We start from the raw sequence: 24,418 nt of genomic DNA on the forward strand, positions 1-24,418 counted from the left end.
TCCACTCTGCATTTGGATCCAGCTCCCCCTTTTTTCCATAGTTCCAATTTCCTGGATGATTGGACCCATATCACCTCAGACCGCTAGGTTCTCAGTATGATATAGCTCAGTTATACCAACCAATTCCTGTCCACCATGTCACTCTTTAAGGACCCTTCTCACAAGCCAGTATTGGAGCAAGAAGCCTGCTCCCTCCTTCAGGTGAGAGCCATGGAAGAGGTTCCCTTTCATTTGAAGAGAAAATGAAAAGCTGCTTCCTAATTCCAAAATCCAAAGGGAGTCTCAGACCCATTCTACACCTGAAACATTTCAACCAATATCAAGAACCTGAAGCTCTGTATAGTCTTCTAGGCTTTCATCATTCCCTTGCTGGATCACAGGAATTAGTATGCCACTCTCAAGCTAAAGGATGCTTATTTCACATTTCGATCTTTCCTGCTCACAGATATTTCCTATGATTTGCAGTGAACCAAGGTCTCTACAAGTTTGTGGTGTTCCCATTCTGTCTTTCAGCCACGCCATGAGTTTTTACAAAGTGCATGGTGGGAGTAGTGGCTCTTCTCGAAAATAGGGAGTCCATGTATTCCCATACTTCAACAACTAGCTGGTCTAGAGCCAATTGAGAGCTCAAGTGGAAGCCAACATCTCTCTCAATCAACCTTCAATGCATTCTATTGAACTGAACCTTCTGTTAATGTCTAGAAGTCCATCCTGATCCTGGTTCAAAGGACAGAGTTCATTGGGGCAGTGCTCGACTAGATGCAAGCAAAGGCTCTACATCTGAACAACCAGGTCCTTTTGATTGTCTCTCTCAAAGATCATCGGATCATGACTGAAGTGCCTGAGACTTCTAGATCACAGGGCATCATGAACATATAGTGCAAAGTGCAAAGCTATGACTTAAACCTCTGTAAGCCTTGCTAGCTACTCTCCATGTTGCCATCACCTGAACTTTGTGCTCACACTTCTAGTCCAGTTCTTTGACTTGCTGACATGGTGGTTGGATAACCACATAGTATGTGCATGAGTACCCTTCACAAAACCTCATTCATCCATGTCTCTAGTATGTGATGGCTTGGTCCCACATAGGGTCCCTCACAACTGAAGGTCTGTGCACTCAGGAAGAGCTCTCCCAGCACATTCATGTCAGGGAGAGCTCAGGGCAGAATGCCTATCTTGCCAGGTGTTTCTAACTTACCTGACAAGTAAATTCATTTAGATATTTAAGGATAATACGACAGCTATGTTCTACATAAACAAGTGTAGCAGAGCTTGTTATTCACTCTGTGCCAGGAAACAATCCATCTGTGAGAGGTCTGAATTGATCATTCTATCTAGAAGCATCTTATCTTCTTGGGATTCAGAACCAGTTAGCAGATCACCTCAGCATGTCTTTCACGTCTCACTGTGAATAGTTTCTCTCTCCAGACATTATGAGCAGGGCTCGACAAATAATACAATCTACTTGCCCGCGGCGAGTAGATTGCAACCCGGAAGAGCCGGGTTCGGGCAGTCTGCACACGCGCAGATCGCTGGACAGTGCGGCTGGCGAGCGGGGCTTGCCACGTTTAGACAAACCCTGATTATGAGGAACATCTTTCAATGGTGGGGGACTCCCTTTCTAATCCTGTTTGCCCCCTGAACCAATAGGGAACATTACCAGTTCTGCTCCCTGAGAAGATTCAGTCAGGGTCTCTTGCAAATGCATTCCTGTTACTATGAATAAAGCACCACCTGCTACTATGAATAAAGAACCTGTGCTACGCAATTCTTTCTATCACATTCATTCACAAGGTTTTTATGAAGATCAAGGAAGATCAAGCATCATCCTCATAGCCCCAGCATGACCCAGGCAACACTGGTTCTCCACCCCTCTAGGCATGTTGGTGGAGACACCAGTAGAGCTTCTCTTGTACCCAGACTTGAGATCGCAGCGGTGGCATCAAAACCTTATGTCTCTTTACCTGATAGCCTGGAAGCTCCATGGCTGAATTCAGAGGACTAAATCTGTGAGCTCCTAATGTGCAGTAGAAAGCCATCCACCAGAACTACCTACCTTGAAAAATGGAAGCAGTTCTCCATCTGGTGTTCCCAATGACAAGTCGTGCTCTTTTGTCATCCCTTCAACTCTTTCCAGACTACTTACCTCTGTGAGGACAATAAGGCCTAGTCCTTTCCTCAGACAAGGTCCATTTAGAGGATATCTTAACCTTCTATCCCAAGATCAACAATTGCTCCATCTTTTAACACAATATGGTTATGCAGTTTCCCAAAGGACTAGACATGGTGTACTTCCAGGTCAGGGTTTTAGGTCCCAAATGGGACTTTAACCTCGTTCCGTCAAAAGTCAAGGGACTCCTGTTTGGACTTCTGGCAACATGCTCATTGTTACACCTCTCCTGGAAAGTAGCCTGCCTGGTGGCCATCACTTTAGCTAGATTAGGTTTTGAAGCTCTGAGTTTTCACTTCGGAACCCTCCATATATGGTATTTCTCAAGGACAAGGTCCAGTTCCGACCATACCTGTCTCTCCTTCCAAAAGTTGTCTTGCAATTCCATTGCAGTTAAGCAATTTTTCTGCCAGTGTCTTACCAAAAGATGCAAGCAAATAAAGGGAATAGCACCTCCACTTGTTGGATGTTCAATGTGCCTCTATTTTCTACATAAAGAGAACTATTCCACAGATCCACTCAGCTGTTCATAGTGATAGCAGAAAGAATTAAACATTTCTCTGTTTCTGCACAGAGAATCTTGCTGTGGATTAATTTGTGTATCAGGGGCATCCTAACCCTATCTAATATAATGGACCATTCTATGGGATCTTCTGCTTTTTTATTAGAAGATCCAATTCAGGACACCTGTACAACAGTAACTTAGTCATTGGGTCACATGTTTACAACACACTATGCCATTACACAACAGGCCAGAGACAATGCTGCCATTGGTCAGAGTGTGTTACAATTTGTTACCCCTTAATTTCTGAAGCCATCTCCAGCGCAACTGCTTGTGAATCACCTACATTGGAATGGACTTGTGCAAGTCATAGAATTTCATCCCATAATTCTTTCATCAGGGCCATAAATTGTAGTTGAGCTAGAGAATGTCTTTTAGGACAGCTAATATTTCTGTTATAATGTTCTAACATTCTATAAAACTCACCTATGTTTGTAGGCTATCTACTAACTGTGCATCCTTGAGCCTGATTCATGCAATGGTGCAGAGTTCAGCTGGCAGAAAAATTAACTCAATGTTTGTGCTAAAAGCAAGCAATTGCAGCACCAGAACTATTTGAGGCAGAACTGTCTTGGAGGCAATATGGCAAGAGCTTTTGGGGAATGTACTACTCCTGTGGCGCGCCAAACAGATATTTAAGATACGAGCTAAACCTTTCAAAAGTACTTGCATGATTTATGAGTAAGTCCCATTTTTAAAAATGAATACACTGAAAAGTCATTGAAAGTCAAAAGGAATTAGGCTCCTAACTACATATGTCCCGTTTGAAAAGAGGTGTTTTTGAAAACTAAGTTCCCACCTTCAAAGAGCTGCCTACCCACTTTGAGCTGACTCAAGCCAGGCACAAACCACCACGCTGGTCTGAGGAGGGGCAGTTTTCTTTCCATACATCAGCATTACTGACTTCTCTTATTTAGCCCACTGGCAAGATTCTGTACTTTTTCTAAAGCACAGATTTATGGCAGGGGAGAGGACATATCAAACTTTCCAGGATCATGGTGAACCCTGCCAAATTTGAGTCAGCGGCGTTGACATTTGGCACTGCCATTCACACAACCATTCAAATTTGGCCCAGTTGTCCGTCCATTATAAGTCACAGTGTTGCAACGCCACACTGCTATGTGGGTTACTGTTTTTGACTCTCCTGTAAGAAGTGAATCTTTAACAGGGGGGCTGCACGAGGAAAGACAAATATCTTTTTTCACTACTGCAAAAATTGTGGGTTGAAGAGGTGAAGGGGTCCAACTAAAAATGTTAAAGGGAAGAGTCGGAGCTTGATTCTAGAAAGGTCGATAACCTTTGTTCTAAAGCACATGCATTTTTTTTACATTTTAATAATATCTATTTGCTACCAAAAGATTCAGAGGGGTAGCCGAGTATTTATTTGCTACCAGTTCAAGTCAGCTGCTACAGGTCCTACGCTATTGGGCTACGTCTAGACTGGCATGATTTTCCGGAAATGCTTTTAACGGAAAAGTTTTCTGTTAAAAGCATTTTCGGAAAAGAGCATCTAGATTGGCACGGATGCGTTTCCGCAAAAGCACATTTGCGGAAAAGCATCTGTGCCAATCTAGACGTTCTTTTCCACAAAAAAGCCCCGATCGCCATTTTCGCGATCGGGGCTTTTTTTGCGGAAAACAAAGCTGAGCTGTCTACACTGGCCCTTTTGCGCAAAAGGACTTTTGCCTGAATGGGAGCAGCATAGTATTTCCGCAAAAACGCTGAAAATCTTACATGAGATCGTCAGTGCTTTTGCGGAAATTCAAGCGGCCAGTGTAGACAGCTGGCAGAAAAGCGGCTGATTTTCCAGAAAAACTGGCCAGTCTAGACACAGCCTAGGAATATGCTATCAGTGCTGCTAACTGTAAGGTGACAAATAGTACCATAGAGGTCAAGATAATCCCATCATTAAATCAGTCACTGCATAGTAAATATAAGCATGAATCAGTATTAATATAAATCTACAGGTCTATACATTGTTCATGAATGCATGAGCGCACACAAAAAACTGCATTAAAACTACATTAGAACATTATTAAGGCTGCAAAATCAAAGGCTCAAAAGTGAGGAAAATGCTAGAATTAAGGCTGTGTGGGCAGCTTTAATTCATCCAATTGTACATACACATTTTGATGTAGTTCTTAATTACACGATCACATACTATTTCCCCCCACAAGACCTCTGCCTTAATCGGTGCATTTGGTGGCCACCTAATGAGCAGCTATTTGACCTCATTTTCTAACATACAGTTTCACATTTCATGCACTGTGTACTATTTAAACCTTGCTCTGAAGACAGCAATTATTAATTTCCCCACGAACTTTGCACAGGTAACCTTAATTCTGACATTTCCTATCTTTTGGTACTTGACTTTGCAACATTAATAATGATCTTTTACTATAGGTTTTTCTGGTTTGTATATAATTGCCTAAGTATTTAAAAAAACAATTGACTGCAAAGAAATGGTGAGGTTCAAGGATCCGTCCCATTCCAGACACTGAGGGAGTGTGTGCTCTGGGTGTCTCAGGCTCTTCTGCCCATTCCTTCCGTTTCTGTTCAGATCAACCTGGTCCTATTGTAAACCTGTCTCTTCCATACCCTGGCTCCTCATCTCAGTCCTCTTCTCCCCTCCCTGTGAGACATAGCCTCCAGTTCTCTCACACATCCATGTTCTAGTCTCCTTGTACAGCAAGTCCCATTTTCCTTCATCAGTTCCATGTCTGAGTTCTCTCCCTGCTGCTACTCTCACCACTCCCAATTTGCATCTCCTCCCCTTCTCTCCATCCATATTCCGTGTATTCACAGGCTCTCAGTCTCTGTCTCCCTTTGTCCTGGGGCTCTGGAACCAATCTCAGTGTCCCCCACATCCCTACCTGTTTCCCTGTGAAGCAGAGAAGTATTATTCCCATTTTACAGACTATGAGTGAGACACAGGGCAGATTAAATAATGTGCCCAAGGCCCATAGTAAGTTAGCTGCAAGGCCAGGAATTATACCCAGGTTTTCTGAGTTCAAGTTCAGCACCTTTACACCAAATCACCTTTCGTCCCTGCTTTTGTGACAGAATGATCCAACTAGGTCTCAGATATGTTTTTTACTATATCTTATTTATTTAGCTTAATTAATTTATATTAATAATAAAATATAAATACATAAATTTAACTTCTGTTGCTAGAAACTACTAAACTACTAAATTACTAAAAACTGTTTTCTCCCAAACTGAAAAACCAAAGGGAGAGAGGAAAGCTATCTATATTTGCTCTCACAAAGCTTCCCCTGAACACACATACCTTTTTGTTTTTTGACAAAAACATAAATGCTGTTCCTTAACAAAGTTGATAAGAGTCTCTTTAAAAACACTTGTATACCATAAGTCAAGTTGCAAACAACTGAAGTACAAAAATTATGTACTTACATCTATGAAGGAGGCATTTATGTAGTCTGTATATTCTTGACCTCTTTTCATTGAAAGAATCACTCTATTAAAGTCATCTAAAAAACAAAAAAAACCTCCACATTATTAGTTTTCCTTTGCTAATAATATACTAATTGCTTTATTGTACTTTCACAGATATAACAACAGAATTCCCTTTTTGAAAATCAGAAACGGTGACATAAGGCTCAATCTAGCAAGTCAACGGGATTGTTGGCATGAGTGTTGCAGAGACAAGTGCTATATTGTACAACCAACTGAAGTAGAACTACTGCTATATGTATAGACTGTATGTCACTTCATAACATGACTAAGATAGTGATGGGTTGAACAATATTAAGTGGTCTACAACCTTTAGAACATATGTATCTGCAAAGTAAAGGAAAAGGGAGGCTACCTGAAACTTAATATGGCTCTAGAAAGAAAATGTGCCCACTTCTGCATCCTTCATGTGTAGCGGTGGGCAACCTAGGCTAATGAGTGGGCTGCATGAGTGACCCTCCTTCAACTTAATGGGCCACCAGACTGTTGTAACCATGGTGGTCTCCCAGGATAGGGTGGTTTTACAATCTGCATTTGCCTACCTAGAATTTGAGGGGTGTGTCGATTAAACCATAATAGCACTGACTGGATGCAGGAGGAGTGCCCAGCTCCTAAATTCAATGTTGTGTGCAGTCAGCACACACCTCACTTCACTTGCTCTTGCTTTGTGTACATGCCACGTTAGTAATGTCAGTAGGAAAAAAAACGATACCGATGGAAACCAGACGAGTCTGAAAACCCTGCATGTGGGCAATAGTAAACAAATGTCTCATGGGCCACACACAGAGCCCCGATGGGGCGCATACTGCCTACCACCACTGTTCATGTGAAAGGGTCTTTTTCCAGAAAAAGGAGATGAAAGAAAAGAGGTACTGCCCCTTTAAGAGCTCCTGTACAGTAGGTGGTGAGAAGATGGGAAGAGTGATGTTAACCACCCCTCTGCCGATGCTGCATTTTGGGGATCTTAGAGGGGAGAGTGACATGACTTGGGAGAATGGTCTATTGCTTCCTACTGGGGATACAAATAGGAGGAACAGCCATTTAACCATAAGGCTACAGCTATTGAAAACTGGGGCAATGGATTTAGCCATTGGATTTGGTGTGTATTTCCACTTTCAGGATCACACACATGGGCCAATTGGGTGATGGTGTGCCTGCAAGTCCAAAGTATTGTAAACTGGGTGGACACGTGGGGCCTCCAAGTCATTGGGCAGTTCATATCTGGGCCTACAGAGTGAAGCAACCCTGAGCTGTCAGGGAAGGACAGGTTTGTGATGGGACCAGTTGAGGCACCTTTATATTTCTGGCAGGCTCGGAACAGACACTGGATGCAAATACGATTCACATTAGTTACCAGCAATGAAAAAAGAAAATCTGGGAACTGTGTGAGAGGCAAGGCAGCCATGCATTTTGATTGCACCTCCTTGTTGCAGATGTCCAGTGCAGGTATTCACTACGGAAGGAATAAAGTTGCTGCACAAAATGGATTGGAAAAGGATTCAAAGAGAAGCATCCCACCAGAGTACCAGATAATTTTCCTTGTAGGATATGTGACAGCACAGCCCTGCAGCTGCTTAATCAGCCCCGCCCAACCAGGGGCTCAGGGCTCCATGCATGGAGCTGCTTAACTGGGAGGGGCTGATAAAGCAGCTGTGCAGTTTAGAGGGAAACTTGGTACCAAACTAAGTACCTCCCACCATTCCTTCACCATACAATTTATTGTCAGGGCCTAAGGTTGCCAGATGGTTTCAACAAAAATACCGGACACACTTGGTATTACATCACAATCCATATTACATCTTATTTAGAAAATACGGACATTTATATTTTCTCAATTTGTTTCCTGAACAGAAAGCTCAAATACTGGACTGTCCAGTTCAAAACTGGATACCTGGCAACCCTACCAGGGCCTACCAGATACTTTTAGGTCACAGCCATGGCCTGTCCTTCTGGCATGGATGAACAAAAAAAATCTTGATGATATAAAAGGGTTGGATAGGTTTGTGCTTTATAGTGAAAAAAGTTTAATCTTTTTCTTCTGAATAGGACAATAAATACTCCAACTCTGTATATAGTCACACAATCTTTTCTGAGAGTTAAATTCACAAATTAGTTTGTCCAAATTTCAGCCCTAGCAGTGACACCTAATGGTGAGCTCACCACAATATTGTTGTCATCTTCTGTTACTGGCATTTACTCATTAAGCAAATTATTACAGTGGCAAAACATTTTGTCATATTTATAACTTTAAGTACATATAGTGTCTATTGTAAAAGACAATAATTCATCTTACATGGAATGATCTGGATGACCCTGGCTTTCTTCATATTCGCTGGCAGATTGCCAGTTCTCATGTTTTCTTTCATTATTCGAACATTTGTTAATTTCTACAACGAAAACAAGAAAACAAGAGTTATGATTTGATGTACTGATGGATTAAGATGAAACAAACTAATGTGGCTAGTTAATACTCATCAAGTGTTCTTCATTACCTATGCGCTTAAGGACTCCCATGTGACTTTGTTAAGGGTCAATCCAAAATGAGGCTGATTTTAACTTAATATAAAACGTTTTGCTGTCCTCCCTCTAAAATTGAACTAAGAATATAAATTATAAATTACTTTAAACTGTGTTAAATTAATGACTATTTCAGGTTATGAATGAAATTCAGTGAGATACCAACAGAGTTTAAACTGAAAATTTTCTACAGCAATGGCTACTTTTGTGTACTTCTGTTTTTGCATAGTCAGTTTGAGGCATTTTGGGCTTGATTTTCAGAAGCACTGACCACTCTCAACTCCCACTCAATTCAATGGGAGTTAGAGGTGATCCATGCTTCTGAAAAATCAGACCCAACACACTGGCACTCAAAAACTGAGGCACACAAAATCACTGGGCACTTTTGAATATTTGATTGAATGTTCTCTGTTGATTATATAATAAATCTCAATTTTGTTTCTGCAGCAGTTCTAACCATTAATTAGCCATCTTCCCAGAGTTCATACTACAGAGATGTTGTCTAGACTATGCTAACCACTGCATGAGAGTACCAGCAACCTTTCAAGATGGTTAAAACACAATTCTGTCTTGCAGAACAGATGGGGTCAAAAGGTGCTTTAACCAAGCTCTTCAAGCAAGATAGAGGCTTACCATTTATATGGTCTGTAGCATCCTTTTGAGCCAGCCCAGAAGGAAAATTGAATCAATGTTCTGCACATGTATAGGAAAACAGATGAACTTTGCCATGCAGACTGAAGGCAATATCCTGAGAAATACTGAAGCACAGCAGGATGCTTAAGTGTGCTCATATTTTTTTTATCCGACATAGATAATCCAAAGTAATGGAAATCTTTTCCTCACATTGCACCAGCTACTAGACTGGCACACCAGCTACCCTGCATGTCTTTTTTTTAAAGACATTGTCAGTGTAATGAAAAGATAATATGGGTCCAACTCCAGTTTCCATGTCATTTTCATCCTTTAATCTTGTACATAAAATAAAGATAAGCAATGCATAAATATTTGTGGATGAATAGGCCTTTCTCTCTGTTTCCAATACTTGTCATGGAGGCTTTGTGTAGTGTTGATGACCTCGGGAGTTCACTGTGTCCACCACAACAATTGAATTAGGAAGGAAAAGGAAAAAGAAATTCCATATCCTTAGCTGGAAGATATTATTTCTTATTCGCCCATTTACAGGTAGACATAACAGATGCCAGAGTTTGCCATATGAGTTTTTCTGGATCCAGAAGCACATTGATGGGAAGGGCTATTTGGGAGGGAGAAGAGGAATGTAAGATGTTTATGGTGAGTGTTTTTTAGCTGCTCGACAGGTATCTGCAAAATGTCTGACACCAGTTATCCAGATTTTGAAACAGCCTAAAGTTGTCTCCCAGAGATGGTGGAGGTGGCATCACTATCTCATCTGGAGAGGAGGAAGAGATGTTTATCTGTGGAGTAACCGCCTCCTAAAATCCAACCTCCCATTCCTAAGTTATCTCTCTGGAATGTTCAGAGGCTCTATTTACCATGGTGAGGTAGAGTGCTTTAAAGGCTTACATTGGGCCATGCTGGATGTTTGGGAGGCATGGAGTGTGTACACCAATATTATGGTGGATTAGGAATAGATGAAGGGTATGATTGAGGGGACCTGGGTTGGTTACAAGTATCATAAGGATTACAAGAGAAGTGATGGAAGATTATCTCCTCCTGTTCACTATCTAATTCTTTACTAGAGAATGGAAATCTATGACATGTTATGAGTGGTGATTCCTGTGTTCCAGATAACTCTGTTCCAGGGCCCAATACTGAGCAGAGGAGACTGGTATTTCAGATACCACATGGTTCAAGTATCTGAACTCTTGAGGTCCTATCATACTCATTATCAATGGCTGTTGTCAGTGCCAGATCGATGGCACAGAGGGGGTTGATGATTTGTGCAATATCAGGTGCTCTATCACTGGATGGCATGCTATTGACAATGCTGATGTTAATACCTGTACTGGCAGCATCTTCCTGGAGACGGTGCAGTCCCTATCCCCACCTTTTCCTATCAGTACCATTGCTTTGGTTCCTGTGCCCATCAAATCTTCAGGTGCATCAATGGTACCTACCACACAAGATCCTTATGAGCTATGAGTACCATGTCTGGATGGCTTTGATGCCACTGACATTGATGATACCGAATATGCCAGAAAAGTTTTAGGCTAGTTTGGGGTTCTCTCTAGGAACTCAAAATTCTCTTTTTTAAAGCATTACATGAGGGGTCCGTTGTTGTCTCCTTGTCTCACAGTCCTTAGACATCAATGTCTATGGGGAAGAGTCATGCCACCTGGGTGACTCCTGGCATGGGTCTGGAGATTGGCTGAAGAGCTGCCTTCATGAGGAGTTTTAGTCTCAATTTTTGGTTCTTCCAAGATCTGGATTTTAATTATTGGCAAATTAAATTGCAGGGAAAATGTGGCTTTCTCCAAAGCAAAAGATGCAGCAGGAATGTCCGTCCACTACTGGGTTGGCCTGTTTGCACAACTGGTGAACTAGGCACATCCAATGCTGGACCAATTCCCAGGCAAGCAGAAAAGTTAGCTATTTTTTTTTCCTTAGAGGAACTGTAAGAAAAGATCTGGGTCACTATTTGAATTCTAATAGAGTCAACAATCCAATGAACAGCCTGGTCACAACTCATCTCAAGCTGGGAGCATTTGAGAAAGATCTAAAAAGGATACATCCATGAAATACTGGTTAGCCTTGTGGAAGAAAGTGAGAGGGAACAGCATGCCTACAGGCTGAATGGACATTACTACCAAAGTTCTCCAGTCAGCAGTGCAGGGACACAAGTGCACTTATAGTCTTATACAGCGACATTTCATATTATACTCGACATACCATGTTGTCTTGTTGGCCTGATCTCTAAAATCTGGGTGCAAGTCTCCTCTTTTACTTACTTTAAATTCTTCCTCTACTCCTGTTTTGACAAGATGTGGTGTTGTGTTCTGTGATGCTTGAAGGTGCTTTTCTAAGGAGGACACATCTAGTTCTGTGTCGCCATAGAGGTAGTATTCTAGTAAGGCTTGATAAATGAATGAATACTGCATCTGGAATGAATAAGCAACAATCACATTAAATATTATTTAAAAAAATCTGACACAGGCCATTTTACTGATTAACAGAGTAAGACTTTACCTACACTACTGCTGAAAGTCAACCTAAGTTAACGCAACTATAGCTACGTGAATAATGTAGTTGGAGTCAACATATTTTAGGTTGCATTTCCAAAGGGTCTACGCTGTGGGCAGTCAATGGGAGAAAGTTTTCCATCAATTTCCTTTAATCTTCTTGTCTGGGATAGAGTAGAGGGGTTCACTGCTGAGCAATCTGCAGTCTATCTGTCAGATCTTATCTAGGCCATTAAATTGACTGCCATTGGATCTATCCCAACCAGTGTATGTCGATCCAGGCTATAGCGTCGACGTAGGAAGCCGTTATTATAGCCACAGTCTGAGCCTATTACATTACGCACATTGTGTACTACAGGTGAGCATAAATGGGGAGGAGCACAGCAACGGTCCCCTCAGAATTCTGTTCAGAAACAAATCATAAGAGACTTACCACCTATCTTCTCCCTCCCAACCCCCCAGCTTGCCTTATTCCCATTATGACTACTGCTGTGGATGAATGAAGGGAGGAAGTACTGAGACATTCACCAGTGTCTGGGAAACAATATGTATTGTTTCAAACATGACAAATGAACAGAAGATCAAAACAAGTTTACGCTTACTTACATCAGTCTGAACCATTTGTGGGCGCTGATTACGGATTTTTGTAACAAACTCAAAAACACCAACTTTCTGCTCAGCATGCATCATCTCTATCATCGCATCTATTACTATAAATGTGCCTGTTCGACCCACACCAGCACTTAAAAAGAAAAGAGACACATAAGTGAGCTATGAAGTCCAGGTAGATTACAGAAGTAACTCACAGCCAGTCCAAAGTTTGTTTATATTAGACAAATCCATATTGGTATTATATTTCATTAAGATTCACTTTTGATTTTAAATAGTAATATTAGAGAGCTAGTTGAAAAATTTTGAATATAGATTAAAAAAAAAAGCAAATGTGATTTTTTTAGAAAGCTTTCACCAAAATGTATCTTTTTTGAGTATAATTAGAGGTGGGTTGCAAAAATGATTTAAAAATTTATTTTAAAAGGAAAAAAGGTACAATTTATTCGCAAAATATTTCCCATTTTTCAACCAGACCTAGATATTAGCTCTAAGGTAAAGGCTAAATGTGTTTATTAAATCTTTTTGGTTTACTATTAGCAAAGTAACATGTTTAATGTCACACATCATTTGGCAAGTATTAAGCATTTTTAAGTGCTAAGGTTTTAACATGTCCATGCAAAAATACTGTTTATAACATGTCTTCCAGCTGCCACCAGAGGGAGCAAGATTACTACAAATGATACAATCACAGATTATTTTCAACTCTTCGTTTCAGAGGAAAAGGGCATGGCATCCTGTGTTTGGCATTAACAACTTTCCTCTAACCTTCTGTTAGCTTATTTTGCCCCGTGGCTATTAACATGTCATAGTATCACCTTCTAAAAATGCCAATGTATTTTTCCTCCAATACACCGACAGATTCAAGTTGACTTTCATTAAAAAATTAGTTTTAAAATACAGTCAGAAATTAGACTTCAGTGAATAAATGTTTAATTCAAAAGGCACTTATGTGCAATTATAAGAACTCTAAAATATTCTTTGTGAATTTATGAACCTTCCATGGCTCTCTTGAGAACTAGAAATGTTTTTATATTTATAGCATTTTCCACAGAAGTCATATCAACATTTTACAAACACTCAAAAGTTTTCTCAAAGACATACAAAACAGAAAGAACATAATTATTGCCATGTGTATGATGCGTGAACAGGTATATATTTTCCTGTTGTCTGGTTCCAGAGTATTATATGGGGTTGGAGTTTCTTTATTTATTGCATTTTTAAGTATGTCACATACAGCATTCAAATAAGCATCCCTTATTGTTTAAGAATCCTTTATAAAATTTCTTAAATAAAGCATGCATGCCACCATGCACGTGCACATATAGTGTCCATTTTTGTTTGAACAGAAATTCATGCTGCCTAAAAATCTTAAGCCCTTAGCATGGTCTGCTAGAAGTAAAACAATTCACTTAATACTAATCACAAAAATTCCACTAGTGAAAATGTGGAAATGCACAAACTAAAACCAGCAGAGCTTCCCACTGATAATGACATGTCACAAAACACATTATCCTTATAATAGAGAGATTAGTGCCCATGACCACCTCATGTCTGGAAGATTCCTCTGCAAATATTTAATTTTCTGCTTGGTGAGGCCCAACTTCTTACTTGCCTTTTTATCACTTACCCTAGCTTGAAGGATGTGCTAGTGACATTGCTCCTCTCTCATCGTTTCCTTTCTCCTTCTCTCTCCCACTCCTATAACCCCCATCTCCTATTAACCATTTGTTGGGAAAGGTATCTATGGAGTTAGTGGCTCGCACATCAGTTTCTACATTTATGAGTAAGTTTACTTCCTCTACCTCTGATTTCTGTTAATATTTGAGCTCTACCTTGCATACCCTCAGCTTCTCACTCCTACTTCCTTGTCTGAGTCTTCACCATTTCCTTGTTCTCACCAGTCTCCGAATTTCCCCCTCCCTGAACACAGCTTGTTAATGTTCAGTTCTCAGTGTGCCTTTTCTCCTTTCTGTGCATCTATCTCTGCTCTAAAACTCTGATTCCCTTGCTCCCTAACCTCTTTCTTCTCCACAGACTCCCCAATCTATGTTTTCAGTTGTATCTTCTTTCTCTAACTCCTTCACTATCCTCTCTGCCACAAGACTACTCCACTCTCTTCCCTCAGCTCTGACATCTGTCTCTTTCAACAGTTTACTGCTCTCTGATTGACTTGTACCTTAAACCTCTGCTTATTCATGGACTCTTTTTGAATTTTTTTTTGTCAGACCTCCTTAGCTTCCATTGCTGATAGGGAAAGTAGCATTTAAAAAAAATGAACACCAATCTGTCAGAAGCATTTCAAATCATGTTTGTTCTGAAGTTTCAGAGTGGTTGCTGAGTTAGTTTGTTCTGGTAAGAAACTATGTGTTTAGCACTGTATGTTGTTTTTATAAAAGCCCACAGAGAAATACAGTGTTACTCATTATGGATGAGTTTCCCTTTCCTTTTTCCAACAATTCAATGGCATCATATCCTGGACTGCAAAGGAAATTAGATGCCATGATTTTCAGTCTACATTTTTCAAGCAGTATTAAAGTTCTAAAACACAGTGACTCTCAATAGTGCTGTTGCACTGTTTTGGACCATTACATTTAGATAGCTACATTAGGGATGTTAGCGACTAGTTGACTATCAGATAAGCAAATGCTTATCTGATAGTCGAATAGTGAATCGACTGGATGCTCCCCCCCTTCTTGCTGCCTTTATAAGAGAGATAAAGACAGGGGCTGAGGTCGTCAATCAAACTGTTCGCGGTGGCCAGGGCAGGCTGCGGGCAGAGGCTACTGCTGCATCAGCCCCTCTTTGCAGTGAACAGGGCAGTCCACCGTGAACAGGGGCTGCTGGACTCAGCATGACCCAGGACTGCACAGTGCCAGCTCCTGCTGATCGGTAAGCTCTTACTACATTTAAAATGCAGAGCCACTGTACAGGTGGCTCCAGAGCTAGTACGAGCCAGTTCTGCTCAGTCCCGTCTTGAGTCAGCTTCTGGAACTACCCCTGCTACAGCTCTGCAGAGTGGCGCTTATCGACTAATCATATAGTCAATACAAATTGTATCAACTATACTTTTAGCCAGATAATCGCTTTTTAACTTCCTTAATCTGTTTTTTTTTCCTCTTTTTAAGAAGAGCTATTTTATTATGACCAGTGCCTAGTGTTCATTTTAGTCAATTAGATTAAGAACAGAGTTTCTTGCTGGTGAACAATAAAGCATGTCCTCAGTATTACTCTGAGGGGAGGGATAGCTCAGTGGTTTGAGCATTGGCCTGCTAAACCCAGGGTTGTGAGTTCAATACTTGCAGAGGCCATTTAGTGATTTGGGGCAAAAATGTGTCAGGGATGATACTTGGTCCTGCTGTGAAAGCAGCGGAGTGGACTTGATGACTTTTCAAGGTCCCTTCCAATTCTAGAAGATAGGCAATCTCCATTAATTTATTTAAATTTTATTTACTCTGTGTAGAACATCTGAGCAATGCTATATAAAAATATGGATGTCTCAAAGAGGAACAGGAGCGAATACAAAAATCTTCTTTTTCCTTCTAAATGTTAAAAAAGATGTTTGCGATGTGCACACATTCGAGAGAACAAGGATTTATACCACGTTCATAGTAGCGAAGGGGGGTGCTGCAGCACCCCCAGGTTTGCAGTGGTTTTCATTATCCACAGGGTTTACAGTTTACTTCAATAACTCTCAGCACCTCTCCTCTACAAATTGTTTTAGTGCCCCTGCTGATGCCTGATAAAAGTATATGCACAAGGGATGTGAAAGGTTAACGGGTTAACCAGCAAGCATCTCACTCTTAACCCTTACCAGTTCTGGTTAACTGAAGACAGCTCCTGCCACAGGCAGGAGGCTGCTTCAGTCCCACGGGACCCACCGCAGACAGGCGGGAGCAGCCTCCACACCTTTAATCTATTAACTGGTCAAATATCACGATAAACTGATTAACCTAATATGTAAATGACACTAATTGAAAAGAACATGTTTTGAAGCCTCTTGAGAATATCTATAAATAGCAAACATAAGCAACAGAAAATAATGCAACAGAAGAAAAATGAAAAAGTGATTTCCTTAAAAAAAGGACAAAATCACTATTCTATTATTTTTCTTTTTAATTTAATCTTAATTAGACATATTGTTCCTGAGAAAAGCATAATTCTTGATGTCTAAGATACAGCAGCTCCGAATGTAAAAGCTGTAACTTTTTTTTGAACCTCTACAAAAACAAATCTATTTTTGTTCATTTTTACCATAGTACATTTTCAATGGTTTATCATTAACCACTTACTGGCAGGAGACTCAAGTGTTTGCTCGGGAACTGGACCACACTGTGTATTAGTATGTAAGCAATTAGACATCTAGACTCCCAACATCATAGTGTTAAATTATCTCAAGTACAAGTCTACCATTACAACCTATCTAGCAGAGAATGAGAAAATTGTAAGAGCAAACAGCAATTCTACTGTGAGAAAACTGGGGGATGTATTCTCTGAGGACCATTCAATGGCAGAGTGAGTCCATTTGTTACCAATCTGTTTTTCTGATGGGGAATTTTTTTTTTTTTTGTCAGATTGCCTATCACTCTAGGAACAACAAGATGAAGTTTAATATTAAAATGAGAGGAAAAGACAGAATTTTTGCATTCATTTATCCCCCAGTTATGATAGAACCTATGACTTTTACAAACTCTGACTTTTATGCAAACTGGGGCATTTTCAATGAAGAGACAAATGTAGTTTTGGGATACACAAGCACTTTACAAACTGTTAAAGCCCTACAAAACAGAATGGTTAAAAGAGGGTGTACATACCTACAGTGAACCACAATTGGTCCAGCATGTGAAGGATTCAATGTTTTGACTTTTTTTAGAAACTTCAACATCCCAATGGGTGTGAAAGGCACACCAAAATCAGGCCAGCTGGTAAAATGGAGCTGTGTTACAAGCCTTGGAATTTTACAGCCATCATGAAGCTGCTAGAAACACACAAACAGGCTGTGAGTGTGACATTTCATATTAAGAGTTGCAAACGGATTAGTTATCATGTCTGACTAACCCATATCCTTGCCATTGAAATCTAAGTATCACCAAAGTACTGTTCATGAGAAGTAAGATTCACAATTTCCATTAACCAGAGGCCAACTCCTGAAGTACTTCTTCATTTCTTGCTATATCCTCACTCAGATAAAACTCTCACTTGGAGCTAGTCTGAGTAAGAACTTCAGGATGTATACCACTGAGAGATGCGATATGCTAAATTATCTATGAACTGCTTCATAAAAAACACAGATAAGGATTTGAACATACATCTAATACTGGTAAATCACCAGATGCAAGGCATCACGCCATATGAAGCAATGGATTACTCTAGTACATTATATCCTTCTTATAACTTTATACTGTAGCTTTTCTCCTTTTATTTTTAATTTACATTTTCACAGCTAACCATTAAAGCTACAGCCTTGACAACCTCGGAGACACATCTCATAGAGTCATAGACTTTAAGGTCAGAAGGGACCATTATGATCATCTAGTCTGACCCCCTGCACGGAACAGGCCACAGAATCTCACCCACTCCTCCTAGAATAATCCTCTCACCTATATCTCAGATATTGAAGCCTTCAAATACTTTGAAGTCCCCAAGATGCAGAGATCCTCCAGCTGTGATCTGTACCCCATGCTACAGAGGAAGGCGAAAAACCTCCAGGGTCTCTGTTTAAGCACAGAACAGGAGCAGCTCAGACAATGGCAATGAAAGCTCCACCACAGGAACATCCTCCAGGCTGAGATAGTAAATTTAGTCTCCCTTGGCCTCTATCTCTGACTGCTAATCAGTGCCAATTATCACATGAAGACTTCTTCCACTTTAAACAGGACAAACACCATCAGTTTGCTTCATAAAGGCTGCTCAGTCTCCATCAACAGGTGACCAAAGATAATCATTGCTAACATGTTCCACAGTAAAATTGGAAATATTAATCTACAGGGGGAAGATACCAAATACCACAAGCCATCTAGATGCTCAGTTATTTCCAAACCAGAAGAATTTTATAACACTTTTTTTTTTGGCTATATTAATCATAGAACTTCCTAGCCAAGAGTGCTTTTTAAATAAGAGTCATAGCAGCCTCTCTCATATGGCCCTTGTTATACACAGACATGCCTGACTGGTATCCAGATTCGATGGCTTCAATATACTTTATACAGGGACTGCTCAGAAGCTATAGCTAGTGCTGAATGCAGCTGCCAATCTGACAGCCGTGTAATATCCATTTTCTGAGAGCTTCACTGATTCTCTGTGCACTTCCAAGTGACTACTCTATTCAGCTGTCTGTAGCTTGGGTCCTGGCTACTACTGGTAGTAAACATTTATACTGTGGTAGAACCCAAAGGCCCTAATTGAGATTAGGATCCAAAAGCACTGTGCAAACATGCAAGAGATACAATCCCTACTCTCAAGGGCTTGAGAAATGCCCCTCTACCTACGTGGCAAGATACCAGCTGCCATTAGCTGGGAAACTTCTTAGGGTTGACTATCTGGCAGCCACTCGTAGGGTGTCCTTAGTAAAAACCCCAACTTTTGCCACTTGCCCTCAAGAGCCTTAACTGTTATCCTTCAAGTGTACATATGGCTTGGTATATGACACAGTGGTGGATGAAAGTCTCCCACAGCTGATATTGGTCAATGAAAGATGTATATTCTTGTGATGGACTGTGTCTTCTCCAGTTTGACCCAGAAAGGTGGTTAAACTCCTTCAATGGGCAGAAAGGAAGGAAGCTAGTTTTCAAAAATTGCTTGACCATTTTTGGTGCCTGTTAAACATTCAAGAATAGAACTAACAGCTGTGGACCATGTGAAAAGAAGCTACCTTTTGTTTTATTTTATTTGGATTTGTAGAAAAGCTAATCCAGGACTTCTTTCCTCTACTTGGGACTAGAATGTTTTGCTTCTTTTTGAGACCTAATTTCAAGAGACTGTGACCTCCACATATCTCTTGCAGGGATGGCTAGTGGTCTGTGGCAGTTGCTTTTAATATTGGTTGATAGCCAGAGATGATGCGAAAGTGCTTTATAAATACATTCTAAGCTCATTTTGATTTGTTGGGAAGCAAAAAGTCCCAAAGATAGAGAGAACTGCCATGTAACAGGTGGAAGACGAGAATAAAATAACACTTAACATGGTAGTTTAAAAAGGATAAAACCTGGCTGCAATTCTAAGGCCTACTCTAAACATTAACATTGCACTGATTAAGTTTAACTAAGGTTTGCAGTTTTAAAAATATTACGTTAGACAGGAGAAAATTCTTGTATAGAGAAAGAATTAATCCATCTGAATGCATACTAAGCAAGCCACCAGCACATTTACTTTATATAGTGAAGGTTATGCTCGGCAGGACAATCAATTAGAATCTTTTTTAGAAAATAAACTTGGTAAAATAGCAGTGTAAGACTAGAAGGAGCTGTGGGGAATTCAGACCAGCCAGGAAGCACAAAAGGAAGGAAGATGGACCATAACTCTTCAGCTGGAGATGCCTCACAGCATAAATGGAGAAGTCAATTTATACGTTTCCTTCACTGCAGTCTCTAGTGCCTGGGGCATGTCAAGAGAGGGAAAGAACGGTGGACAAAACACAATGGGCTCCAGCTATCCCCAGATAACATGCAATTGCCAGCCACTGTTAGGGCCAAGCTATGGCACAGAATCAGGAAACTATAACCCCCCCCTCACCTTTTTGCCCGTTCATGTCTTGACTGGTTTGATAAAAACTCTACCATTTCTATATAATTTTAATATCTTTTACATTTTTCATGATTTAAAAACTTTCTACAACTTCAAAAAAATGTGCACAAAGGCAAATGCACTCCTAAGTTTCTCTCAAATACCACGTAATCTATATGGGGGCGGGAAGGGAAGTGGAAAACACCTTCCAAAAGTGGTTCTAACTCACAGGACTCCAATCTGACTGATACCTCTTTAAACTTAAGTCCCATGCAGCCACCAGCATTTGCATAATTCTCTCTTACTCAAATAACTCGGATGAAAATTGATTCCATAAACTTACTGTTCTTAGTATATATGTTTCAACTCAATTTTAATTAAAAATAAATTTCCAGTTAAATTCATTTTAAACAAAAGCCTGAATTTCTGTTATACTTTGCTTTAAAAAAATAAAAATCAATCTTATGGAGCAACAAGTGTACTATTACTTACGGACTGAATACAAAACTTGCGAATGGTGTAGTCCACAAGAACAATACTATCTTCCACAGAAACTCTGATATTTCCATAAGTCCAGCATCCTTGATCTGGCCAGTATTGATGACACTTATCCTATGCAGACATATAGGATATACATTTAGTACTTTTAAATACGATGTCTACCTCCATTACTGATGGAATGCAGCTATAAAATTATTTTTATGTTAAAGTAATAAAACTGAACCTCTATGAATATTTGGAGGATGTTGTTTTTAATCTAAAACAAGCCATGAATATAAGGCTTTGTGCTCATGCTCTCAGTGTTAGTTATCTGCATTATTAGACGACACAAAGGGAAATATATGGTTTGGATGGAGTCTTCACATGCTCTTTGGCAGCCAGATTGTGATGAAGGAGGCTGATGGGTTTTTTTTTTTATTTTAATGACTGTTCCATCTTTTTTTTGTTTATTTTTCTGATAGGATGCATTGACTGACATTTTAACACCTTCACTCCACAAATCTGGTTAATAAGAGGGAAATGTCAGATAACCTGGGCTGAGAGTCATGAGTAGCATGGGGATTCTAGCAAAAGGGTAGAGGATAGCAATATGTCTCCTTCCGTGGAATAAGCCTTTTACCAACCATTATTGATGAATTGGTATTTGCCTGAAATGAGCCTCCAATCTGTTCAAATGAGATATGGGGACCACGCAGAAAGGCTGGTGATGTTAAGATTACAGGAAAGGGAGACGGCCTCAAATAGGCTCCTTCATAGCTGATTGGAGCAATCAGACAAGCACCTTTTCCTTATTCTGATAAAATATATAAAACTGTAAAGAGCTGCTGTGTAAATTAATTAACATCAATCTCAAATATTTATGCTATGTAATCTCACTGTCTAAAATAATTATTCTTAGCTCTTAAGGAGGAATTGTTGGGAATTATTTTGGAGTTTATGGACACTGCTCTTTAACCGGCAGGAAAGATTACTCTAGAGTAGAGCATGGTACATTGTTTTCAGTAAGTTGGCATATTGCCTTCATTGAACTTCGCAGTTTGTAGTGACTGAGGAATCCAAGCTCCAAACCTGCATTTTCGAGTATTTGGAATATGTAACTAACTAGTCTGCGAGGATAAAAAGGCATTTAAAACAAAATCACTCAAGAGCACATTTGTAATGGTGCATTGGTAAATGTTTTATCAGGCTTTTTATCAATTTGCTTCTGGTAAGCCAGTAGAGAAGTTAAATGTGTAATATTTTTGAGCTCTGAAGTATTAGCCAGCAATGATTTCGGTTAATTTTATTATTTAACCTGCACACAAGGAAGGATACATATGAAATAAGAACAGAGGGGAGGAGATGCAAGGATAACAAACCACAGAAAGTTGTAACCCAGCCTTTCACAGCAAAATAGGTTATTTTCAAATTAGCCATGTCCCATTGTAGCAATCACAGTCTGAATGTAATATTTTTTCACTGAACACTTTTAAAAGAGTAATGTAGATTCAACATTCATTCCTATTCTCAATTCAGCCTATAGAGCAATGGTTCTCAAACTGGGGTCTGGGGATGCCTTGCAGGTGATCTGCGGCTTGAGTTCAGCTCCCCTTTCCCCCACAACGGGGAGCCCACAGTGGCGCTCCAACCTAGTGGCCCTCCCATGAGGTTGGAGCACTAGCATGGCTTCCGGCTGTGGAGGGGAGAAAGCCCCAACTCGTCCCACCACATCTGCGTCATGGGAAAGAAGTGAAGCCAGAAGTGGCTCCACGAACTGCCATTCCCCTTCCCCTGACTGGGAGAACAGCAGCGCATGGATGCGATGCCTTGAGGCTTTTCCTCCTGTTCCCATTGGCCAGAATCTGGTCAACAGGAGGAGAGAGAGGCCATGCCTGGGACACTGTGCCTGGGAGAAGCGCAGAGCGTGAAAGTAAGTGCTCTCCTCTCATTCATGCCCTGCCACTCATGCACTCCCCTGCCAAGACTCCGCATCCCAACCCACTCCTGTACCCTCTTCCCTTGACCAGACTCTCTACCCCCAGCCTGCTCCTGCATCCTCCCTTGCTCTTGCACCCTTCCTCCTGGCCAGACTCTGCACTCTCTCCCTGGCCAGACAACCTATTGTTAACCTGCTCCTGTACCCTACCTCCCACTTAGATCCTGCACCCCTATCCCACACACTGGCAGCCCTGGCATGCACACTGAACCCCTCATTTTTTTACCCTAAAGCCTGGGGGTGTCTACAAAATCCTGTAACCCTGGAACTCCAGAAGAGTTAACCTGGTTTATGAGAAGCCCTGAACCTCTGTCTTCCCTATGCCTCCCCCCACTCCAGGGCTAGAGTGCCAGGGGAATGAAGTGTCTCACTTGGGGGCCTCATCAGTGAGGGTTGAGAGGATTTGGAGGGGTTCTTTTTGCTTCTGACTTGTGTGGCTCCCCAACTGATTTTTCTATAGGTCAGTGGCCCCCAGCCCAAAAAAGGTTCCCCCACCCCTGCCATAGCTAAAGACAATGTTGAAAACTTTTGTGTTGGACATAAATTAATATTTTACTTTATTTAAGTGAAGTTTGGTAAACTAACACAAGAAAGTTAAAGTGCTTAATCTGTTTAATAATTTCAATTAATATTTCCTTTCTTACTGGTTAAATTAAATGATTCTCCTTAGCTGCAGCACTAGCAAAAGGACTCAGGCATATTTATATAATTAACGGTGAGTTTCAATGAGCAACCGGTAGTCCATGGAAAGGTTTACATGGAGCTGGATGGGCCACAGGCCAAGAAGTGTGGGAACCACTGCTATAGAGCCAGTCTACAGAATACATACATTGCAGCAGAAGCCAAAAAGACCATACTTTCAATTTGCCTTGGACTCAAAGTCTGCTGGTGAGGCATTGTAGTGTAACCACCTGCAGGCAGAACCAAACCACGGACCTTTGGACCTTAGTGTATGAGCCTCTACAGTTTGAGCTATAAAGCCAGCTGGCTAGCAGCTTAGGCTGTAGACTTCACTCATTCTTATCTCTTGCTGTAAGTGGTTTAGCGCCACTACATAGGACTGTGAACCACACAGACCAGGTGTGTGGATCACAGTAGCACATGATAAAAGATTAGTTATGAGGAAATCAGTTAGCCAGGAATATTTATAATCTTGAAATTTCGTAAGTTACAACTACATTTTTAGCAGAGACCTCTGAAATTACTGGAAAAGGAAGTGGTGAAAGCCATTAACAGCCAGACTCTAAGCAGCACACTGCAGGGACTATTTCAAAATAGGCTAATTGAAACGGAAATAAAAGTTATTTACCTCTTTTCTTTCTTTCAAGTTTGTTAACATAACAATAATTGCAGATTTCTGCTCCCATATCATCCTCCAGAAATCATTAACTGTTTCTTGCTTAGGGCCTGCACATAGAATACAGTTCTATACTCAAGAAACATAAAGAAAACAAGCAATATCACAATAGACAAGATCATTTTTCTCTTCTGCTTATGAGTTACCAGCTCATATCTCATGAAAATATACGGATGTAAATGCGTCAGTCTTACACATGCACCAGTACAATGAAAATCTCACTTCTTTCAAGCACGGCTATACGAACTCTGTAAACTTACAGAAAGCTGTTATGCAATCAGTATAATCATTATGCATTCTTTAAAACAATGGTGATTTTTGCATTTACCTAAGGACTGCTTGCAAAACCGAGTAAAGATTGTAGTTCCCTTAA

The 24,418-nt window shown here is 40.5% G+C and overlaps 1 protein-coding gene across 11 annotated transcripts in view; it reads right to left on the reverse strand.

Moving 5' to 3' along the window:
• PTPRE (protein tyrosine phosphatase receptor type E) overlaps positions 1–24,418 on the reverse strand; it is a 263,311-nt gene that overhangs the window by 34,910 nt on the left and 203,983 nt on the right. For 9 of the 11 annotated variants that reach the window (XM_075935265.2, XM_075935272.2, XM_075935269.2 and 6 more), the window contains 7 exons: positions 23,998–24,095; positions 20,705–20,824; positions 17,305–17,468; positions 12,488–12,623; positions 11,651–11,800; positions 8,500–8,593; positions 6,147–6,223 (listed from right to left, as the gene is read on the reverse strand). In XM_075935265.2, the coding sequence (XP_075791380.1) occupies positions 6,147–6,223; positions 8,500–8,593; positions 11,651–11,800; positions 12,488–12,623; positions 17,305–17,468; positions 20,705–20,824; positions 23,998–24,095 (839 nt within the window). Of the gene's footprint in view, positions 1–6,146; positions 6,224–8,499; positions 8,594–11,650; positions 11,801–12,487; positions 12,624–17,304; positions 17,469–20,704; positions 20,825–23,997; positions 24,115–24,418 lie in introns of all 11 variants that reach the window. The other 2 variants (XM_075935266.2, XM_075935274.2) reach the window with 2 other exon arrangements.

Source organism: Pelodiscus sinensis, chromosome 8 (genome assembly GCF_052426305.1).
Source record: "Pelodiscus sinensis isolate ZL-2025 chromosome 8, ASM5242630v1, whole genome shotgun sequence".
NCBI classification, from domain to species: domain Eukaryota; kingdom Metazoa; phylum Chordata; order Testudines; family Trionychidae; genus Pelodiscus; species Pelodiscus sinensis.